We start from the raw sequence: 11,133 nt of genomic DNA on the forward strand, positions 1-11,133 counted from the left end.
GAAGGCTCCATAAACAGGAAAGGACAAGTGCCCACTAGTTCTCTCCTGTCCTTCCTAATGCCAGCCTGGGAAGTGGATGCAATGGTTGGAGAGCCAGCAGCCATCTTGGATCATAAGGTGGTCTTGTGAATAGAGGTCTTACAGATGAGGAGAAATATCAGAGCCTGAGCCTCCGATGACAAATTACATTCTTTCAGTATAATAAAACATAAACAGATATTTTTTGAATGCCCAGGCAAGCACAGGGAAGACACTGGTAAACAAGGCATAGTTTCTAGCCTAAGGAAGCTTACACACAAGTCTGGTGGCTGGCCAATTATGCAAGGCTGCTCTGTGAGCACACAGGTGCTCTAACCTAATCCTGAGTAGATGGTGGGTGGTGTAGTCTGGGAAAACTTTCTGGAGGAATAGGATTTGGCCAGTTGTTGGAGGAAGGGGTGGAAAGAGTTTTCTAGGTGTAGGGGAGTTAAGAGGTGTTTGACCCTAACACTTATTAAGAGAGACAAGTCCGGGAGGTAAGCTAGGGTAGGAATGTGGACTTTATCCTCAGAACGATGAGGGGCAAGCGAAAGGAATTAAGCGTGGGAATGACATGGAAAGGGTAAGAAAGGAAAGAAAGAAAAAGATCACTCCAGCTGCTCTGTGCAGAAGGGATTTGAGGGGAACAAGATCAGAGGTGGGGGGTTATTTTCTCTTGGCGATGAGAAGAAAAAGAGGAACGAGAAAAGAAGCACCAATGGCACACGTGGTCTTGATGAAGCACCTGAAATATATTGGGAAAGTGTAAACACTAATTTGGAGGAAAAACAGGGCTGGATCCAGGCTCCACGGGGCCTGTTTTAGAAAAAACACACAATTAGGCACGAAGCTGACTATAAAGATGAGAAAAGGAGTCCCAAGAAATTCCTGGAGGCTTGGAGATTCGGGCCTCTTTCCTCTGTTTATCCGAACTGCTTGTTCAGACTTGCTTCCAGAGGTCAGCCTGGCATCTCCTCTCTGCCCAGAGCCCTCCACAACTCCCAGCACCCCAGGGTAACGCTAGAGAGACGCCCTGGGGCGTAACCCAAGTCAAGTTTTCCGTCGGGGAGGAGCGACCCTCTTGGGAGCAGCAAAAGAGCGGGCTTGGGGTCTGGCGGACCGACCACCCCGCTGGCTGGGCTGGATTGGAATGGGAGCCCGTATGCTCAGAGCAGTCACGCTTACCTTTGAGCCCTGTGGCCTCCATGGCTCTGAGCCCCCTTCCCCAGCTCCTCGCGGTACTAGCGCGCTGCTGGGAGGTGAGGGGCGCAGCGCGCGCTGTGTGGATCTCCAGGAGAAAAAATGTCCTCGTGGGCCCTGGTCAACACCGAAGCGAGGCCGTAGCCACAGGAACCATTCCTTTCCTCACTCTGGGTACACACAACTTCAGAAACACAAGCTCTGTCTTGGGCATTTCGGGATTTAGAAATAAACATCACCCCAGCCTGAGACTTCCAAGGAAAAACGCCGGCCACTTCATAGTCAGTTTTAATTTTAATGGAAAAAAGAAGGACTTACAAAGTTGTTGTTTTGAAATAAAAGAATGAACTTCTGCAAAACAAGTAAGTCATCGTCAGCAGTTAGCGGGGGTCAGCGGGAAGCACCGAACGAGGGCGGGCGGTTCCGGGGGCTTCAGGTGCTGTGTGGAGCGGGGGCGCGCGGTGCCTGGCGGGGGGCGGGGCGGTGTCTGGAGCGGGCAGTGCGGGGCGCGGTGTCTCGCGTGGGGCCGGTGGGGGTGGTGTCTGGTGGGGACGGTGCGGGGGAGGGGGCGCCCGGCGTGGTGTCTGGCTGGGGGCTGTGCAGGGGGGCGGGGCGGTGTCTGGAGGGGGCAGTGGGTGGGGCGCGCGGCTGGGTGTTTAACTTGGGGCAGTGCGGAATCTGGCGGGGGGCGGGAGGCGGTGCGGGGTCTGGGGAGGGCAGTGTGGGGGGGCGCGCGGCTTGGTGTCTGACGTGGGGCGGGACGGGGGGCGGTGGATGACGGGGGGGCGGGGCGGCGCCGGGGACGCGCAGTGCGGGGGCGGGGCGGGGTGGGCGTTCGGCGCGGGGCAGCGGGGCCGCGGCGCGGCGGGGTGGGTGCCCGCGGGCGCCCCGGGCAGTGCAGGGGCGCGCGGGGGCGGCGGGCGCGGCGCTGCCAATCGCAGACAAAGGCCGCCCCAGTGAATCATGTGGTGCCGGGGGAGGAAGTGCGGCTTGTTTTCTTTCCTCCAGTCGCCGGGCTCCGGGCGGAGCGCGATGCTCGGAGACCCCCACGGGGGCGGCGGCGGCGGCCGCGAGCCCAGATGAGGCGCCCCCGGCCCCGCTGCAGCGTCCCCGGCCCGATGGAGGCTCCGCCGTGGGACCCCCTCCGCAACGATTCGCTGCCGCCCACGCTGACCCCGGCCGTGCCCCCCTACGTGAAGCTCGGCCTCACCATCGTCTACACCGTGTTCTACTCGCTGCTCTTCGTGTTCATCTACGTGCAGCTCTGGCTGGTGCTGCGCTACCGCCACAAGCGGCTTAGCTACCAGAGCGTCTTCCTCTTCCTCTGCCTCTTCTGGGCCTCCCTGCGGACGGTCCTCTTCTCCTTCTACTTCAAAGATTTCGTGGCGGCCAACGCGCTCAGCCCCTTCGTCTTCTGGCTGCTCTACTGCTTCCCCGTGTGCTTGCAGTTCTTCACCCTCACGCTCATGAACTTGTATTTCACGCAGGTGAGTCGCGGGCAGCAGCGCGGGGAGCGGGAGGCCGCTGGGAGGGCGCTCACCTGGCAGAGCGGCCCCCGCCCTGCGCGCGGCGCCAGGGGAGAGGCCGCGGCTGCCTGGGGGCGGTCACGGAGCCGCGGGGCCGAGAGTGTGGGCAGAGCGCACTGGCTCTGGGGTCGCCCGAGCTCTGTCCTCCCTGCAGGCCTTTCTGTCAGGTAACGCCCTCCCATTCCCAAAAGGGGCGAGAAAGAAAGAAAGTGAGGGTCGGAGTCACCAGTCGGTGTCTGCCCGTGTAGCTCCGCATTAGCCGGCGCGGCGGGGCTTCCCGCACACGGCCGAACGGGTCCTGCTGGGAGGTGTGCCCACCAGGGAGGCTCGAACTCTAGACCTTCCTCCTCCGTTCCCTCATCCCAAAGCACCTATCTGAGCCTGGAAAGGTCCTCTGCACGATGACCTCCAGATTGGGGTCAGTCACCTATATTTTTGAGTGATGGCAGGGAGGGACTGTCCGGTCTGGGATGAGATGTTTTTAATCTCCTGCGTTGGAGCCCTGCTGAATGAACTAGGGCTCCCGAATTCATTTCTCAGGGTTGCTAAACGGCAGTCTGGGGTAACACCCAGCTCCCCAGCTGCTGCAGCAGGAGGTCAAGCTTGCTGTCTGAGCTGGTCGGAGAGGCCCCAAGAAAAAGCCATAAAGTTTACTGGGGCTCTTTTATGGGCACAGAGAAACCAGTTTATGAGGTATATTGTTAATAAGCTAATGGGAGAACATGTGAATAAGAAAAGGGCAGTAATTGTAAAGTGCTTTGCAAATACCAAGTGAAGTATTGCAAAAAGGTTTAATTACACAACGCCGTCCTGGTCATCTCTGATTCTCATTAGCTTTCTGAGCACTAAAATGTCCGTTTTCACTAGGACTCTACCCGTGTCACCTGGTGAGGGTAGTTTAAGAGCTCTCTCACGGAGAGAGGCTTTGTGCAGGCAGGCATTCTGCTCCTTTTCACAGCGTCCCTGTTTCTCTAAAGAAAACGGTAAGAAAACGGTCTTCGCCTCAAAAAAGGCTAGAAAAGGATTGCCCTGGTGTGGTGGAAGCCCCGGAGAAAATCTGCAGGAAATATGTCTGGCTACAAAATAGCGTATGTACTAGTTAGTAGCTATTATTGTCTTACAAAAACAGCTCTGCACTTGTAGCCTTCTGATAAGTCTGGTGTATCCACATATTTTCCAGTCCACGAGTCATCGGTATTATCTGTCCAAAAACTACCTTTGAGCCCAAAAGCTAGTTACTCAGGCAGTCATCAGCTCCATTGCAGACACTCTAGCTTTTTAATCGGATCCAAAGAGGTAGTTCCAGCAAGATACAAAGGTCAGGTAGGTTGATGTTCTTTCAAGAACTGGGGCCGTGATCGTATTTTGTATGGAGGTCTTTATTTGTGTCCCTTTTTAAGAAAAAAAAAAAAGGTGGGGGGGAAGGAAGAAGAAAAAAGGAAAATGCAGGCCAGTGCCATGGCTCCGTGCTAATCACATGCAAATTCTGCACTAGCTGGATTAGGGGCAGGGCTGCACATTTTCTGCACCATCTGCTGGTTGGCAAGTAAATGCTGAGTGAGGGAAAGAGTGACCAGGCAGACAGAGCCACTCCAGCCAAGAGGCCTCAAGCCCTGGCCCTGGCTTCTTTGGATCTTCCAAGTCTTGTTTCTCTTCATATCTCCAGGGTGGCTGGCAGGAGAAGGGGGTACCTAAGTGCTGGCCTCCGAGACTCTGTAGAGCAAGGCCACGCCCTGGCTTCCTGACAAATACTGATATTTCTGGGGAGGTATAAAGGGGGTCACCCTTTGACTCTCAGCTCTGACGTCTCTCCCTTCCTCTCCCTCCCACGTGCCTTCTCTTAGACAAGGTTCTCAACCACTGGAATGGCCTGGGACCTTTAAGAATTATGGCTTCCCCAGGGCACATCTCAGAACAAGTCCATCAGATTTGGGAGGGAGGGGGCGAGCAGCGAATAACGAAGAAGTACACACTGGGGGCTGGGCTCGGTTCTAATTGGTTTGTCCTATTATCCGCAAGAGCCCTCTGACGGAAGTGCTGAGATGGTCTCCCCGTTTTGTGGAGGGTCAGAGAGGTTCAGTGGCTCGCTCAAGTTTACGTGGCCCGGCCATGGAGGCACTGGGAGGCCGCCCACATCTCTGGCATCTGAGTGATGGCCTGTGCCTTGTGGTACAGTGTTCAGATGGGACAACATACTTACCATAGATGCAGCCCCTGTTCTCTGGGAGCTGAACCCCCGGCTGGGGAGAGACGAACTGTATACCCCACACAGTTAAGCGATAACTCGGGGGACTTGGAGAGTGTATATTGCAGCTCTGGGAGGCTTGAGTGGGCCCTGAGCTGTCAGAGAAGAGGCGGGCTTGTGGCATTTCGGGGGGCCGGGTGGGGAGAAGGAGAGGGCAGTGGCCGAGGAGCAGCATGACAGAAGTTTTGGGAGGGATGGAAGGTGCTCCTGGAGCTGGAGGAAGTCTTCACCGTCATTGTCCTGTGCTCTGTGCCTGGCCCCACGCCTGGGGCTTCCTCATGTGTCTCCACGGAGCCTCGCTGATAACCTGGGCTAAGGGTATTATCTGCCCTCCGAGGGGCGGGATGGTGAGGAGCTCGTCCACAGTGCCCCGCAGCCTCTGCACCTCCTCCCCCCCCCCCCCCCAGCTGCTGGAGGGCCACGGTCCCGTCCCTCTGGGGCTTGGAGTAGAAGCGTGCGGTGCGTCCTGCGCTCTTAGCCTCTCCCCCACCATCTTTGGAATCTGGCTCTTCTGGGGCTGGCCCGAGGAGGGGCAGCGTTGTCTCAAGTGACGCTCTGCCTGTTCACTTTCAGCCTTGCTCCACCTCTGGCTCTGTGGGTGACCCTGCCATGGGGCCGCGTCTACATGGCCGACTCTATTTTATCCTGGCTCCCTCTGCCTATCCGCCTTCTGTCCAATCCCTTCTTCAGGTCTGGCCACATAGGCCATGGGCTGGTGTCCCCCCACCGGGGTCTCCTCCCAGGTCCCCACCCGCCCCCTTTCCTTCTCTGCCGCCCACAGAAACCCCAAGTGGAGGAAGATACCGCCCCCTGAGGTCCTGGTGCCCTCAGACCCCCCACGGCCCAGGGTGGCCTCTGCTAGGACTCTCTCTGCAACCCAATTTGTTCTCATGTCTACACCCCTTGGGTCTGAGCCTTCCCAGCTCAGCAAGCACCTGTCCGTGGAGTGGGATGGTGAGGCCCCCTGCTTCCTAATCCACCTGAGCAGTTCCCCTGGGGTTTTCTCCTCAGTGACCCGGGGTGAGGGTCGCATGTCCCACCGTGAATGCCACTCTCCCGCCGCCGAGGACGGGCTGATGACTCCTTTTCTCCGCTCTCCACCTTCTCGGATAGGCTGGAAGGTGGGGAGGAGGCTAGTGGTAGGACTGGTTCTGCTGACTCTTAGCTGGCCCTGTGTGAGGTGTGTGAACGGCTGGCCCCAAATGTCCCGGGCTGTCTTTGGAACATGGAGTGTTGAGTACCTGTCGTTTCTGGCTCTGGTCCCCAGCACCAGTGTGGGGTACAGCTAAACTCCCACTCAGCTCTTTTTGCCTTTTTTTTTTTTTAAAGATTTTATTTATTTGTCAGAGAGAGGGAGAGAGCACAAGCAGGGGGAGCGGCAGGTAGAGGAAGAGGAAGAAGCCGACTCTCCGCTGAGCAGGGAGCCCGATGTGGGGCTCCATCCCAGGACCCTGGGATCATGACCTGAGCCGCAGGCAGATGCTTAAGCGACTGAGCCACCCAGGCGCCCCTCCCACTCAGCTCTTTGCTGCACCAGGAAGTGGTAGGGCTGAGGCTTGAACCGAGGTCTGTCCTCCAGAGCCTGCTCTTCACATAGAGGTTTCCAGCAGAGCAGGACCCCGACAGCGGGAGCATGGGGTAATCTCTGCGCATGGGGTATTGGGGTGCCCTCCACCCCAGGCTGTGGGGTCGAGGCCCAGTAGCAGAGGTTGCCAGCTCTGTTCCAGGGCAGCCCCTGGGCAAGCAGATCTGTCTGTAGTGCTCCTGGTGTGGCCATGGGCTCAGCAATACCTGGGCAGCTGTGTCTTCCAGCCGTTTGCCCTTGGACCTCAGACCCTCAGGGCCCCTGAGTTTGGTGGAGCAGAGTGGGCTCAACGTCTCACTGGTTCAGCGTTGTCTTGAGCCCGATGACAAATTCCTGCCATGACAGAAGGGTATTTTGAGGAAGGAAAAGGAGAAGTGAACTCTCGGGACCGGGGCGGGGGGGGAGATGTGGTGTGATTAATGGATGCTGACGCAGAAGCCAGGACTCCAGCACATCTTAAAGGGCGGCTGGGAAGCTGCAGGGCGGTTAGGGCGGGTGGTGGGGGGGAGCTGAGGCTCATGGGGGCTGTTGGAGCATATCGTGGGAGTCTGGGGGTCATGGTGTGCCAGCAAAGGCCTATAAATGGGTTGGCAGCGCTGGGAATGGAAGGAGCAGGGACTGTGTGGGCAGGACCGAGTTTGAATCCTGGCTTCACCCCTAGTGCAGCTCCCATGGCTGGTTACTGACATTCCTCACCAGGAAATCAACGACCATGACCACGGTGCTTATCCCCCTGGTGGGAGCAGGTTAAAGGAGACACCGTCGGTGTTGTAACCCTTTGCACCTCAGTTAAGGTGCTCTTTCTGCATCTAACAGGAGGGACTCTGGCTCTTGCCCAGATACCAAACCACAGTCTTAAAGGTCAGACCCCAGTACCAGCTCTGCCTTGTATCACCCCTACCGTGTCATCAAAATGACTTCTACCGCCATGTTGCAACATTTATATTTATAAAAGGACAGTGACACTTGGCTTGCCCTTAGAGGGAGTGTGGAAGTGAGCAGCTCCTCATAGCTGCAGCTCCTGAAGCCAAGAGCTGGGGAGAGTGGGAGGTTCAGCGGCCCAGCCCTTCATTTTGCAGATGAGCCAACCGAGGCCAGGAGAATTCTAGTGACTTGTCCAAGGTCACTCAGTCTGGTATGAAGAGCCAGGTCGAGGCCCAGCACCTGTGAGCTTGTGCTTGTTGCACATGCCACCCCCAACTCGAAGTGCACCCCTGTCCTCATCCTTGCTGATAGGGAACCAGGAGGTAGCCAAAATCTAATCCAGGGACCTTCTCTCCACCCCTACCAGGAAAAGGGAGGTATTGATTTTAGGAATACGTGAGTCTTGCTGTGCTTCTTGGCAGTCCATTTAATCAAGATCAAGAAATGTTTACCAAATACTATTGTGTGCCAGGTCCAAATCCAGGAGGTGTGAGGAGGGACGCTTCTAGGCCTGTTGGTGATTATGAAGAAGTAAGAAGCTTAGGAACACACAAGGCAAGCGTTAGTCCCCAAGTACCTTATTTCAAAGCTGGGACCCAACAGTCCCACCAGGGCAGGAAGTATATTCGGCCTCACCTCTGTGCACCACACCCATGACCTCTTGGTCTCTGGCTCCTTGTGGTCACTCAGTGGGCTCACAGCCTCCAGAGCAGTGTGCATGTGTGTGTACCTTGTGTGCGCCTCTGCCAGGGCAGGCACACATGGAACCCAGGAGAATTTTCCTTACTTGCATTCAGTCGACCATCTACCACCAGCCCCTCCCAGGAAGTAGCTTCCCAGCCTCACTTCTAAAAATTTCCCTAAGAAGAGGCCTCTGATTCTACAGCCCAGTTGTCCAAGATCTCTCCTCGAAGCACAAGCTTTTAATTCTCTCCACTCCCGTTACTATTGCTTCAGTGCCGACCTAAGGTGAACCACATTTCATGAACGGCCTCAGCACTCTTGGGAATGATTAGACTCTCATAGCGAACCCGAAATCCAACCCCACTGACCACGAAGCCTTGATTTTCCCAACAGCAGAAGCTGAGCTGAGCCTACCGGCTGTGTCCTTGTGCACCGAGCACAAACCTGCGGCTCCTGTTCCCATCGGGAACCTTGGTCTGGGTCCCATACACCCTGCCACCTACAGGGTTTTGTGGCATCTTTGAGCGCCCCTGTCTTTCCCCAGGTCAGGCAAGCAGGGACTAGAGGGGGCGGGGGGTTGTCCGCGGCTGCGTCTGACAGCACGTGCCCTCCCCAACTGGGGGGCTGTTGTGTGTCCGTCGTCTTAGCCCCCAAAGGCCTCCGGTGCCTGGGAGGGGATCATCTTGGAGGTGACGTCATCAGGGCGGTGAGGGACGGCCTGACCAGAGAAGGACATTGACGGAATGGGAGGCTACTCATCCTTGTGACATCACTCAGAGACTTTCCGCTTTTTGAGAACTGCAAATCATGTGATCTGGAGAGTGGCTTTGGTCAGTCGGTTCCTGTTCTCCTTGCAGCTCTAGCGAGAGGAGCCTCTTCCTGGTTTGTGGGTCTGTCTCAGGCCTGATATTCTGGCAGGTCAGGTTTTCTCGGGACAGAAATAGCCTCAGCAAACGGTCCAGACGATACCTGCCACACTGCATTCAGGGAGGTCTGCAGAGGCTTGTCAATATTTTACTTTTTAATTATCCCGGGGCTAAAGTTTCGAGTCTGTTTGCCAATGAGGACAGATGAAGCCTGAGTGGATTTTCTCTACCAGTGGGTTGATGTCCTCAAATTTGCTCATGGGGGGGGGGGGGCGCAAGGAAGGAAGGAGCGCGGGATGCCTGCGTCAGTATCTTAGGCCTTGTGAGCCCCATACAGTCTCTGCTGTGTATTCTTTTTTTTCATACGTCTCTTTTAAAAGATAAAAACTGCTCTTAGCTCACAGGCCATACAAAAACAGGCTGTGGGCTGGATTTGGTCCTTGGGCCCAGGTTAGAACAAACCCAGCATTTATCACCAAGCTCCCACCCCATCTTTATCCTGTTATTGTTGCCGGGACAAGTTGGAATTGGGCTTGGGTTTTTATCTCCTGCTTAGAGAGTGCTGTTCGCTTTGAACAAATCTTACTGATCACCTACGCAGGTGCCTGAGGCCAGAGGCAGTAAGTTGGGATTTCTTCCCCGAAGGGCCACTGACTATGGGGAAGGACACACGGAAATGGGAGTGCCCTGAGCCACATGCCACCCACAGCACACAGAAGGGAACCTGTCTCCTGCCGGCCAGGGGCTGGGGAGACACAGACGAGGACCCTCCACTGGCTTGATGTCTTGTGACATCATCAGCCCTCTACCCCTTTCCTGGCAGACACACTTGGCTATGCATAATCCGCAGGGCAGAAATCCCCACACACAGGGACCTCAGCTCCCCAGGCTGCACCCTGTCTCATGAGTAGGTCAAGTAATGTCATGAGGGCTGACATTACTTGGTGACAGTCCTTACAGCAGTGAGACAAAGTGGGATGTCTCCAACGGTCACTCCTTCATCTCTACGATTGTCCCTCTAGGATGCACGTTGCATGTTTTTAAAAGAACCAGTGGCGTTTGTTACTATTTAAGTGTAAAGGCAAATCTCTTTGCTCTGGTTTGTTCCTGGCGGCAGCGTCCTGGGGTTCAGAGCATTGGGATGGAAAGGTGCTTGGGGGAAGTCTGGGTAGCTCCAGTTCCTCCCCTTGGGGCCATTCCGAGCAGATACAGTCCCTCTTCCCCAGGACAGCCCTTTGCAGTTGTGGCAGCAGATGTATTCTCCCAGGACCTGTCCGCAAGGGGTGGGACATTCTCAGTTCCTTTCATTGTTTCTGATGGGATGTGGTTTTCACTGTCCTGGTGCCCGTCGGCCCCACCCAGTGGCCCACGGTGAGCCAGGGGCAGCTCCAGGAGCAGAAGGAGGCCTCACTCCCAGCGTTCCGCCACATTGCTTCCTCTCTGGCAAGTATTGAGGGCCGTTCTGTCCGGGGTGGATACAAGGAGCCCCGTCGGGGCCGTCTTGGGCAGCTCAGGCTGCTCTAACCGAATACCACGGTGGCTTCACAGCCACTTATTTCTCTCCGTTCTAGAGCTGGGAGTCTGATGTCAGGGTGTCACCATGGTTGGGCTCTGGTGAGAGCCTGTACCTGGTTGCACGTGGCAGCTTCTCCTTGGGTCCTCACGTGGTGGGGAGCAGGGAGAGCGCTCTCCAGGGCCCGTTTCATGAGGACACTGTTGCTCTTCACGTGGGCTTCACCCTCCTGACCTAACTGCCTCCCAGAGGCCTCACCTGCTGATGCCATCACATGGAGGAGCAGGATTTCAGCCTGTGATTTGGGGGGGACCCCAGCAGGCCGTCCGTAGCCGGTACCACACTGCCTCCAGCTAGGGCAAAAGTCCCCAGGGAATGTCAGAATGCTCCTCACTCCTGAGGCAGGAAGTTGTTTTGGGGAGGGAAAGACACCTGGGGCACTTTCACTGCTAACTTATATTGTAGTTCTGCGTACTTTGGTGCACAGATCGTGGCCGTGATAAAACGTAGCCGCGGGGCCTTCCTTCCAGGAGCCTTTGGGCCTGGCCGGCCACTGACACCCCCCCCCCCCC

At 56.4% G+C, this 11,133-nt stretch overlaps 1 protein-coding gene across 1 annotated transcript in view; it reads left to right on the forward strand.

Moving 5' to 3' along the window:
* The first annotated feature begins 2,147 nt into the window (after positions 1–2,147).
* The window catches only part of GPR137B (G protein-coupled receptor 137B), a 52,850-nt gene continuing 43,864 nt past the window's right edge, over positions 2,148–11,133 (forward strand). Inside the window, exon 1 of the mRNA XM_032430246.1 lies at positions 2,148–2,705. Within this exon, the coding sequence (XP_032286137.1) occupies positions 2,298–2,705 (408 nt within the window). The 5' untranslated portion in view covers positions 2,148–2,297. The remainder of the gene's footprint in view (positions 2,706–11,133) is intronic.

This window comes from Phoca vitulina, unplaced genomic scaffold, assembly GCF_004348235.1.
Source record: "Phoca vitulina isolate PV1807 unplaced genomic scaffold, GSC_HSeal_1.0 scaffold43, whole genome shotgun sequence".
Lineage (NCBI taxonomy): Eukaryota > Metazoa > Chordata > Mammalia > Carnivora > Phocidae > Phoca > Phoca vitulina.